The sequence below is a fragment of the Tyto alba genome, unplaced genomic scaffold (genome assembly GCF_018691265.1).
Source record: "Tyto alba isolate M040663 unplaced genomic scaffold, T.alba_DEE_v4.0 Super-Scaffold_49, whole genome shotgun sequence".
NCBI classification, from domain to species: Eukaryota; Metazoa; Chordata; class Aves; order Strigiformes; family Tytonidae; genus Tyto; species Tyto alba.
In genome coordinates this window covers 4118088-4130256 of record NW_024881325.1, presented here as the reverse complement: position 1 = coordinate 4130256, position 12169 = coordinate 4118088, and the positions used below count along the sequence as shown (strand labels likewise).

Sequence of the window (12169 nt, the reverse complement as noted above, 5' to 3'; positions counted from 1 at the left end):
GTAGACTAAGAAGGATGTATTTAAATTTACAATGCTTTCACTTAATGAGTATATGTAAATGCAAATTTTAAATAATTACAGAGTAGACATTAAAATCACTAATAGTTTTAATGCTTTTTTCCCCTGCTGCTGTTGAGATGGCTATTTAGTAACTCATGACCGACTAGGGTGAGCAATTGGTATGTGAGAGTTTTATTTTTTGAAAGAATAAGCTGTTTACTTCAGGGTTGTGATAAAACAGCAGAGAGCTTGTTTCAAAAAGTATGAAAAGTTCCTTTATTATAGTGTGTATGAAAAGGCATTGGCAAGCTCAGTGGGGTTGTCTCTGAACGATAATCAATGCCCAGTACTTCGTTCTAGGCTATGCATAAACTGGTTAAGCAAGTACCTGCATCTCTTTGAAAATCTGACCTTGGTTTCCAGTAAATGTTGTAGAATATGTTGGGCTTTTCTTTTGTTAATTCTCAACTGATTCTATCCTAGCAACCAAGGAATGTGAGATAAGCTGACCAAAGGAGAGGGGAAAAAAAAAAAATAATGGATTTTTCTTTGAAAAGATCAAAAGATCATTTTGGCTTCTGTTCAGGCTAAAGAATTACACCAGAAAAACATTTCTGTGCAAAAAAAAACAACCAACCAACCAACAAATTTTCATGTTTGTTACCGGCTGAAGTACTTTTTTTTTTTTTAGTCTGAAGGAATAAAATTTTGCATGTTACTAGGATGACACATACTGTCCAGAAGGTGATTTGTATTGTGGAGCCCTGAGCCCCTTCAAGATCTTCCTTCCTCTTTCTTTATCCTTCAAATCATGTATAAGCAGTTGTCTTTCCCTGCCTCCCCCCGCCCTGTTCTTTAAATGGAGAACATTTTAGTTCAATTTTAGATGACAAATTAATTTGTAAACAACTTCTCTTATGAAACTCGTTCACCAACATATTTTTGTTGTTTTCTATTTTCTTGGGTGTATTCTTTCATGGCACAGGAACCTCCCCATCATTTTGACCCAGTAAGAGGGACATCTTATTTCTGCTCTTTGCTCCTCTGTAACATCTGGGGGTGTGTGTTTGTGACTCTTTCCTTGGTGCATCTGCTTTAAGCAGCTCTGAGACTTTTTCTTTCTATTCTTGCCTCTGGTTCAGCATGTGCCTTGACTTGCACACTAGATAAGAAGACCAGTACAGACTGAAGTGTCTGCACAGGGCAGCTGTCAAAACTAGTGTCAGATCTCAGCGGACCGTCTGGGACACCAGCTCTTTCCATAAGTCAGTAGAGGATTTGAGATTGTACTGGTTTTGCTGTAGCTCAAGAGCTCTCCCCAGCCTCACTTCTTTTTTGGTAGTGGCATCCTAGTATGTCGTGCTATGCTAAACTGACCAGGCTCCAGGTAATCCGTGAATCTCTTGTTTTCAGCAGTCTAGTTCAGGAAGTCCCAGAAAATATGGAAGAATAACCAGCATACTTCAGGAGAATTAAATGATTATTAGGACCTGCTTCTGGCTAAGTAGAGGTCTGGAGTGACAGATCAAAGAAAGAAGCAAACAGAGCAGCACTGTTCTAAATTTCCAGAAGGCCCAGAGTGTTGATTTTGAGCATGACAGAGATAATTTTTTGCATTTCCTGTATCACAGTAGCTATTCTGAGAGAAGCATATCATTTGAAACTCCAAGAAGTATGTTTTAGAGATTCTTCACATTTCATGGGATCAATGAACATCTGCACATGAAGAAACTTTTTGAATAAGGCTAGGTTCTATATCTTAACAATGCTGTTAAGAAGTACTTGATACCTTAACAAGTATGCTGATATTCAAGGAACCAGGAATACTTCCTTCTCAAAGCCTGGAGTTGCATATGAAAGTCTCTTTCAGTGTCATGAGTTTCATGCAAAGACTATCTGTTCCTCTACAAGATGAGTGAGATCAGATTCCTCCTGCAAAATACACAGATGAATCTGTGTAATCATCAAACCTAGAGGAAACTTCCCGTTTTACTGAGTCTGTCTTTTGGAAATTGGTACGTTAAACCTGGTTTAAATGCAGGCTGATCCAGGGTTTCATTTGAAGTGAGCTGGTTTTGACCATTTTATATAACATCTCAGTTATTGGATGATTCTACCTCATCTGTTTGCTGTCCAAATTCCTTTTCCCATTAGTAATTACTGTGGAGAGTTTTTCATTCTTGAGATTTAAGACATCATTGGCTGAAGATTAAATTTGTAGAAATCTCCTTGATTTTCAGCAATTAGAATTTTGGGGCTATTTAAGAATATGACAGCATGTGTTTGAGTCTGCTGTTATAAGTAATGCTGCAAACATGAAAGTTGATTTAATAACATTTTGGTTGATTATACTAATTTTGGTAAACGTTCATCAGCTCATTAAGATGAATTTCCCATTGGCTTCCAGGGTGCTATAACTAGCCTTTGGGCAACATTCCCTAGTGGTATTTGGGGGAGGAGGGCTGAAGGACCATGTGTATTGATATGGCTGGTAGAGGATGGCAACTTGACAAGAGAAAACTTGCAAGGGTTTCAGCTGATCTGCAGCTTTGCAGCAGCTTCAGCAGCAAGTTATTTGCAATAATCAATAATTAGTGTCCACATGATTTGGTGCGTTTCTCAGGGCTCGGTGTGTGCTTCTTGCTGCCTTGTGATGTGCACTGTCCTCACACCATGTAACTGTGAGCACTCAGCCTGGGAAGTCTTTCATGTTCATTTGGTCCAGAGATAAATGGCTATACAGAATTTGAGGTTGTGTGTGTTTGGGGTGGAGGTTGGTTTTGGTTAGTTTCAAATAGTGTTAAAACAAAGGAGGGCTTTCAATCTGTGTCTCATGCAGCTTTCTGAAGAGATAGATGGAAGCTAATCGAATATTTGTCCAGCAGTGTGAAGTGTTTTCCAATGTACCAATGAGGGCATCTAGCTGAGAAAATAGCAAGATAGCATTTTGGTTTGTGAACTCTTTGATTTTTGCTTTTGACCTGAGATTGGGAAATCTGAGAAGGACCTTTGATAGTCCCTTAATATTAGTGTCTTGTAATTCCTGGAAGCAGCTGTTGAGCAAAACATGATGCTTTGCAGCTCTTGCATCCAGCAAGGTGTGGGCAAATGAGTTGTGAGAAACTCATTTATTTTGTGAAGAGATGATACTCTGAAGAGTATTGTTCTGCTTTAACAGTGAACCATTTTCTTCCTTGTTTTGGTACCTTAATAGATAGAAGTTTTGGATGAGGAAGAAGAGCAGAGTAACTGATGTCTATTTCTGTGTTTTATATAATGTTGAAGCAATAGTGGACGGGTAAATGCTGGACTTCTGGGTATGTGAAGATTTATGGGTTTTATGCATATTAGTAAAAAGTCAGTTTTCCTTTTAATAGCTTGATTTAAAACAGGCCTGGGATGTAGCCATGGGAGGTAATTGCATTGCCCTGTAATTTTGCACAATTTTGTTAAATTTCCTATTCCACACAGGCTGTTGTAGTTATTAAAATGGTTTCTAACATGACTGTGTGAGGGTTTTTTTAAGTAAGTACAAGAGAGATAATGAAACTTGGTTAGAATGGGGGTGGTTTTTAAGTGTTCCCTTATAAATTCACCCAGATGGAATTGTTCCAGGCTGCTTGTCCTGATGACTATGTCTGTTAAGGAAGTTTCTTATGGGCTGTATAATACTGTCAAGCCTAGCAGGAGGGTTTCTTTTGAAACTTCATAAGCTTGCTGGTTGAGAGCAAGTAACAGCCTTGCAGTACAAAAAAAACTGGAGCCCACAAAGAATCATCAGCATCCTTTGGTAGGTGTGATCCATGAGCTTGTTTCTGCAGTTGGTCTATCTGAGCTGACATCTGCAGCTCCCATTTGATTGGGTTAGTCTTGCCATTTGATACAAGCCATAATAAAAGGCAGTTTTTAAAAAGGGAGTCTGTCTTAGGGCTTGGAATAAACCTCTCAAACATAAAAGTTGTGATAACTTACTGAACTTCACCTCACCTTCACCAGGGAATAGAGAGGTATGATGGAAGTCTCTAAATAGAATGAACAATTGAAAGGAGATCATGGAATAACAACACACTTTACAGTGTCTGAACAAAAATACATTCTCTTTTATGAAATTATGGGAAACTTGTAAACTGACAAAAAACTGTCATGTAAGAGTATGATTTAAAATACAGAATTTCTTGCTGTTGGATCCTGAGGCCAAAAATGCATAAACCCATGAAAAATAAGGGGATATTTTACATGGGTAACTAAATGTTAATAGCTCTTCCAAATTTACATTAAGCATTCTGCTTCAAGACTTAAGGCAATCCCCAGCTCTGGGGACATTATGGGTTTTCTTGCACCTTTCTCTGAAGCATCTGGCATTAAACTCTATAAACAAGATATTGGATTTAAAAAAAAAAAACAAAAAAAACAAAAAGCCCAGTCTCATCTGCTATGCCAGCTTCTGTGTTCAAATAAACCATGTCAATAGTGGCTTCTGCAAAGTGAGGACATTCTCTTTTTGGTTGTTAAAGAAATCCAAGGCCTAGGATCTGCGTCAAAAGTTTTAAGAGCAAATTAGTCATTATTCTCAAGAATTTCTCCCTTAGCAGTATTACTGAGTTTCTCAACTGAATCATGCTTGGACTCTGCTGTCTGGCTGGTCAGATGTGGCTTTGAGTATCCTGAGCTTCAATATGCTCTGCTTTGGCATCCTGCTACCAAGAAAATGATGCCACTTCACTGGACAAATTGATGCCCAGAGTCCTTTCCTCTGTGTCAGAGATTTTTAATAAATGCAGGTCTATAAATGATGGATGTTAAATCTTTATGGAAAAAAAAAAAAACAACAGTGTATTTGAGAAACTTGCATGGTTAACATTTATGGACATCTTAGGTACTAGGCTTTTAAGCTGCTTTGTTGAAACTCATTTGACAAGGACTTACACAGACGGTGCTTTACTTTGTCTGAAATGTGACCCTTTTTAATGTCCCTTGGGTCATTTTAGTGAATCTGGCTAGAATTTCTTCAATGGATATTTGTCTTCTGTATCTCTGACTTACTTGTCCAGTTTTAAATTTAATCTGATAGGAGAAATATGTGGGTGTCTTTAACTGTAGGCAGTGCTAGGATGTTCAGTCATCTACTGCAGCCCTGGTATATTCAATAATTACTATTAATGCATCTGGTCTAATATACAGAAGTAATAAATTACTGGAATCTGCTTTTCTTCAAAGCAGATTTTTTTTCCCTGTTGACAGTATATTTCTGAAGTACTAGCAAAAGATGAAAATCTAGTGCATGACTAGACAAGGAGTTTTATGAGATGCTGATCTGTTCTTGACCTGGCTTAATGCCTGATATTAAAGTTGGCTATGAAAACCTGCAGTATGGACACTGACATCCCAAAAGATGCTGTGGCACCTAAAAGCTCCAGGTACATGGATTGTGGTGTATGCACATGCAGCAGTTAAAAGATAGCATTCATTAATCTCATTGACTTTGGTCCATCTGCCAGGCAGTCTGTTACAAATATATACCTACTTAAAATGTTAAACTCTTTGCTTTATAACATCTATTAGTGAAAGCCACTGGCAGGTTTCTTAAGTGCAGCAGCTGAGGTGTTTGTATGGGTTGATTGCTCATGTGTTGGAGAACATTGCTGCTAGGAACATCATCTGGTAGTTTCAAGCAAAATGAAACCCCCTCAAAAAGAAGTGTGAGGAGGTGAAAATTGAGAATGTCAGGTCTAAACAGACATGCTATGCTGAAAAGGTTAAATCTCTCTGACCTGCCTCCAAGTCCCTTCACTGGCATGCTGCTAGAGATGATGACTCTGAGAGCAGGCAGCAGAGCTGGTTGGGTGAGTGTCCACTGACCTACTTCAGCCAGAATGACCCACCTTAGTTTAACCTGGTTACAGAGTAGCCCTGCTAACCTTGCTTGCTTATGGCTGAAGTGGGTTAGCAGGTTTGAGAGGGCAGTAATCTCCAGAAATGAGCAGCTGAGAGTGACAGTATGTTTCTCTGGCATAGGTGAGTCAGGAGAAGTAAGTGTGCTCCCAGCCTTAGAAATGGAACAGGCTGCTAATACTAAATCTGTTTTCAGGGATTCAGTTTTTGCAGAAGTGAGTCTGGCCCAACTATAGAGAATAGGCAGATGCAGAAGTGTCTGGTCATCTTGTGAAAACCAAAGTCCTGTTTTAAAAGCAGACTTAGGTCAATACATTGTTGTTGCCTCCCACAACGGTTTATATGAGATTCTACATAAGTATCCTATGCAGCACAAAACATTACTTGGGTGCTGTGTGTTACTTTCGAGAACCCTGTGTTGGCTACTTAATAGCTTTTAAAGGTTTGGTTGCAGAAGAAGAGGGTGTAGGAAGAGGTTATGTTGTTTTGCATCAAAGAAATACGAGGGTATATATTTTCAACTATTTAAAATGAAAGCTACTAATGTACAATTCTGGGTTTACTAATAAAAGATTTGTTTTCTGATTGTCCTAGGCTTTTGGGCAGGCCCATACCAACCACAAGAAGGTAGCAGCAGATGGAGAGAGCAGAGAGGAGACCTTGATTCAGGAATCAGCTACCAAGGAAGAGTACTACATGAAAAAGGTTATGGAGTTGCAGACAGAACTGAAGCAGCTCAGAAATGTCCTTGCCAACACTCAGTCTGAAAACGAGCGCCTTAATTCTGTTGCACAGGAACTGAAAGAGGTGAGTGAGAGTGCACAGTGTGCACCACAGCTTGTATTGTGGTTATGTTTTCTTGTGCTGTGTAACCAAAATAAGAAATATTCTGGACCTGATTGATATCTGCTTAATACTGGAAGCTACTAAGATGGGTTGTCTCCCTGAGTCCTTGGTGTTACATCCAGCCGAAGATGTAATTCATCAAGTACGCTAAATCCAGCTTTCTGGTTCCATCCACTGAAGAACCAGCCTGTTGTGCCCACAATGGTTCTGACCCAGTACAAATTCACTATGCCCTGTTAAAATACCTACTAGTTCTGCAGTAACCACTGTATTGTGTCCCAGGTGATCTGACAGACAAGTGACTGCGTGGCCGGGCCATGCTGGTGCTATGGATACTTCACACAGTTCCCTCAGTCCAAGAACTGTTGCCTTAAAGTAGAGGAATCTGTTTAGTCCAAGCACAGAGATACTTTGGATGTACTTTTTCTGCCTCAGTCCCAATACAGATTTTCCCACTGCAAAGTATTTGGGGCATAGTTTCCCCTTTTATCACTTCTTCCACCCTAACTTCTAAGGATGTGGGAGTGTAACAAAACACAGAGTTGCAGAAAAGAAGTATTAGTAAAGTTTATAGTCTTGTGTTTTCTTTCATGAAAGTGATTAGCTTTTACTTTTTCATAGGTTTCTTAACTTACCACCTCCAAAGTACTTTTGACTTTATTGTTTTGGTATTGAAACTGCCTATTTCTGAGGGGAAATAATTGCTGAGAAATCGACTTAGAAATTTTAATTAATTATAAAATCTGTAGCTCAGCAGGAGTCTCTGTGGCACTGATGCAGAAAAGATTGTTTGGAGAGCTCAAGCCATTGCTTAAATTTAGACTGGGTAAAAGTTAGAGACAGCAAACCACAGATGGATGTGGTAAACAATCAGCAATTATTACTCTTGAGCTTTCTTGCACCTTCCTTTGAAGCGTTTGGTACTAGTCTCATCTAGCCCTGAGATAATCGAGTGGCCTCCCCTGCCAGGACGGGAGGTTATCTAAGAGCCCATGTCTTAATCTCAATGTATTCTACATGACCACAGCTGAAAATCAGAAGTGTCTCATTTAATTTCTTTATGACTTTGTGTAAACAAATATGTGAATAGTATGTGGTGGTAAAAATAGTGAGGAAATGTGGGTTACTTCTGTGGAGATGTAGGGGCTCAACAGTACCTCACTTTGGGGTATGACAGAGAAGGAGAATTGTGGGACAAACTGTCACAGGTGATCAAACAGGTCAGTCAAGCTCTCCTTTAATTTTATGGGTCCTGGCTGAGGGATAAGAGAGCTGGAATCAGGCCATGTGCTTTCAGGCAAGGAACCAGTCCCTGCAAGCACACACATAACTCTTGTCTTTGTTTCCTAAATTTTAAGAACAGCTTAAAAGAAAAGCTCCCCACCCTAGAAGCAGCATTGCATCCATAAGGATTCCAAACCCACTCAAAAGAGTGCTGACTGACAGATTTCAATCCAGCTCCCTGCATCACTGCAGCTGAAGGTGATTTTTCCTTCTAGATACTGCCACAGTTCAGCCACCTTTGCTTGGAGCTGCATTTTTGCCCTTGGATGAGCTGTCAGTTTGCGAGGTTTTAGGGTGGGATTTTTCTTGTGCTCTGTCCTTCTACCTCACCCATGCACCCTTTTGCACAAACATGCTTGTGTGAGATGGACCCCAGTGTGAACTGAAGAGTGCAGGAAGAGGGGAAGTGGGTGATACCAGGTTTCTTGTGAAGATTTTAATTTGTTTTAAAAGTTGGGGGTTTTTTAAGCTCTCTTCTGCTGAATGGGAGAAGATGCATTTAGTTACTTGACTAGAAATAAAGGCTGATGATAATTAACTGGATGTGATTAATTTTAAACTTTGAGTGGAAACTGAACTCAGTTAAGAATCAAAACCTAATGTGATAAATAACTGGAACCTTGCAGTTAAGGGCTTCTGTGCCTGTCACTTTGTGTCATCTCAGTGTGTGCATTCTTCTTTCCTTGCCCTTTTTTAGCCTAGCTGTTTCTTCTGCTGCTGGTAAATTGTGAAGAGGTGAGGAGGAGAAAAAGAAATTGAATGAGAGCTTTAGTGTTAAAATAAAAATATCTGGGCCAATTGACCATGTGTGGTTTGGGATTCTTTTCTTCTGAAGATGCCTATTTATGTATTGCATTTTGGTTTTAATTGCCTTATAATTATTGTTAGGGAACAGTGAGGCAAGGTGCATGAACAGATATATCGGCCTTCTCCTGACCCACAAAAAAGCCAAGTCAACATGACCATCTTGAGGGACTTGACTTTTCTCTTGTACAATGCATCAGAAAACGGCAGAAGTTCAAATAGTTGCTATTTCACCATTGCTGTCCAGGTCAGTGGAAACAGGAGGATATGTACAGGCCTCCTGTGATGATTTATAGATCTAATAGCAAATTTAATTTTAAAGCATTGTGTGAGAGAAATCAAGGGAAATGTGTTGTGGTGGTTGTAAGCTAGTGAGCAAGATGAGCAATATGGTTTTCCCCAGTCCATGCTACTATGCTTAACTTTAGCCTGTCTCATGGTAATAGTTTTATGTTGATATTTGTTCAAGGAGTCTCTGTGCTGTGAAGAATTCTGATGTGGTTTGAAAGTACTGGGGATGAAGGGCAGAATATGATCTACTGTTTTATACCGCAGAGACGTAGTGGAAATTCCTTCCTTAATTTTTTCTGACTGCTGATGAAATAAAAAGTACTGTGGCTCTTCTCCATCTTGTTGTAGAGAATGTTTGTAGGCAGATCTAGTCTCTTTAGTGTGTATTTTGGAAGTTCTTTATTACTGCATATCAAGAGAACAGACTTGTAAGATGTCTGGGAGAACAGGAAACTTAACTTCCATTGCGTCAGCTGTGGATCTGATCCAGATAAGAGAAAGGATGTCAAAAATGAGTGATTGTGTGTCCTCTGGCCAGGCAGGGGGCTGCTCCTGTCAAAACTAAAAGGAAGTTTGGAAGCAAAAAACCTCAGGAAATAACTGAGGCTTAATCTCTGCTTTATTTTTAAGGAAGATTCACTTGTCAGGGCTGGCTGTGCAAGTTTTTATCTACTGTTTTGTAGCTATCTGATAGGATACAGAGTTCTACTGTTGCTGGGGCTTTTTTGAAAAAATCTGTTCAGTCTTTGTTAGTGGCACAAGGAGGATGGTTGAGTGCATCTGGCAACCGCTCCTTTTGAGATGCTGCTGACAGCAGCAGTCGTGGTGGGTTGAAACCAGATGTTGACCTGCATGGGTTGGAAGTGCATTCAAGACTGTGCACTTAAGATGTCGTCATCCCTGTCATATGTTCCAAGGACACTTGCACAGAAACAGTGAGTTGTTTTGGGAAGAACAGTGGCATTCAGTACACCTGGCATTAGTGTAGCAGACACAAGTGGCTTTGATGCTTTCTGTTGAATTATCTGACTTTGGCTTGTTGAGACAGGCTGGCAGGGTGGTTACCAATTATGAGTTTTACTGCTGTCATTAGCTAGCTCAGCAGCTTATGTGTCCTGGAAGAGTCACTGGAAGGAGTAATTGCTCCTGAGTAATTGATAATTGCTATTTCTTTTTAATCTTCTTTCATCTCTCCTGTGTTTTAGTGGTACCAAACCAGATTTCGTAGGGTGATTTGGCTATGAAGTCATGAGGTAGCCATGCCTAGTATAGAGAAGCTGAGAAATGAATGAATGATTCTTTCCCGGAAAGTAGAAGGTGTTCTGATCATGTAAACTAAAAAAGGAAATATATTTTAATGTGAGTGCTTTTATACATTAAGAGAAATATCTGACATGCCGCAGTATAATATAATATGTACTAAATAGCATGTTTTTAAAAACCTATTAAGTTATCAGCAACATGAGTAATTTTATTCCTCCAAGGCTCTAAAATGGAAGCTGTTTTTCTGAGGTTTGTTCTGAAGAAACTTTCATGTTCTGCATTATTGTCTAATTAGCTTTATCAAGAAAGTGTGTGTCAATCTGAAGGATAATGAATACCAGGCTGTTACCTGGCCCTGTTATGTACAGAGGACTCTCCTTTTTTATTATTGAGAATGCTGGGACATTCACGTCTGTGTGGAACAGACACACACAGTTGTATATCCTGGGTTGTTTTATTTTTTGTTTGTTTGTTTCTAACCCTAGAGAAAAGGGATACACAGCAGTAGATCTCTACAAAGATCTGTCAGTTTTATCCCTCCATCCTATTCTCTTGCTTCATATTGGAGGAATTGGTCATGAGTTTGTTTTATCAGAGTCTCAACTGACTCTAACAACCCTCATGCTGCAGTCAAAGTCTGTAAATAATTTCCTTAACTAACTTTATGGCTTATGAAGCTCACCTATACTTTCAGAGTAAACCTAAAAAACTTAACCAACCAGCCTTGACATCTTTATCCTTCAGTGAAGATGTGGAACTTGGTCTCTTGTTGTAGGTCGTTGAATGCTTCACTGAAGGATGCACAGATAGTTGCCAGCCCTTTGATTAGAATAGCTTCAAGTGGAAAATGATCTTCAGTCGCTGGAAACATAAGATTCACTGTATTAGATAGGGCCACTTCAACCATGACTGTTTTACACATGCAGAAACACAATTGCTTGCAGTCATCCCTCTGTATCCTTGGACGTAGCCATACTACATGTGCTTGCATCAGCTTTCCGGGCTTTGCAGTTAAAATATGTGAACAGAGGTGGAAGAGACGTTGCTGGGAAGCCCAGGACACAATCTGTTAAAAATTTTTGGCTGCAGTAAGTGCTAGCAAGTGTTTATTTTTCTGAGCCAGTGATTTTGCCATTAAGTTGTTTGTTAGATGTGACCCTGTCTGCTCAGAGCGATAATGACTGACAGTTCTTCTATTACTACACAGTAATCTGTTTGCTGAAATTTTCTATGTTTCCTTAACATTGGCAGTGAAAGAAGAATATTCCTAAAGTTATTTTTACACTTCCTTTCCCACTGGGTTTTATAGCTAAGGTGCTGAATAGTGCTTTCTGTTTCTCTGTCTTGAACACACTGGTAACCCATACTGGAAAATGCAAAACCATATCTCTGCAGCCAAGTAAGGAAAGCCTCCATATTCTGCATTTGGTAAGAGCTCTATCAGGAGCTCTTCTTAAAGAAGGCATAGGTATTAGTACAGCAGAGAATAAATGGAAATATTTTATTGTATTCTAAATTACAGACTGTGCACTACTGGTAAGTGGCCAAAAATGTGTTCAAGTAGTTTATTACAGTGTATTCTAGATTTGAAGTCCTATGGTTCATGTAGTCTGAGCTGTATTTCTGTATTAAATTAGGAGTGCTTGCTTTTTCTTCCATTTTTAAATAAATGGAGGAAGTGGAGAAACATTTTTGGTGCAACGAAATCATATGAAATTCTCAATGTTATTGCTGTAATATTTCTGGATATATTGCAAAAGTCAAAAAAACTTGAGGTTATGTTAATCAT

At 39.3% G+C, this 12169-nt stretch overlaps 1 protein-coding gene across 3 annotated transcripts in view; it reads left to right on the top strand.

Moving 5' to 3' along the window:
• BICD2 (BICD cargo adaptor 2) overlaps positions 1–12169 on the top strand; it is a 96298-nt gene that overhangs the window by 43967 nt on the left and 40162 nt on the right. For all 3 annotated transcript variants that reach the window (XM_042807015.1, XM_042807017.1, XM_042807016.1), the window contains exon 2: positions 6487–6699. In XM_042807015.1, the coding sequence (XP_042662949.1) occupies positions 6487–6699 (213 nt within the window). The remainder of the gene's footprint in view (positions 1–6486; positions 6700–12169) is intronic.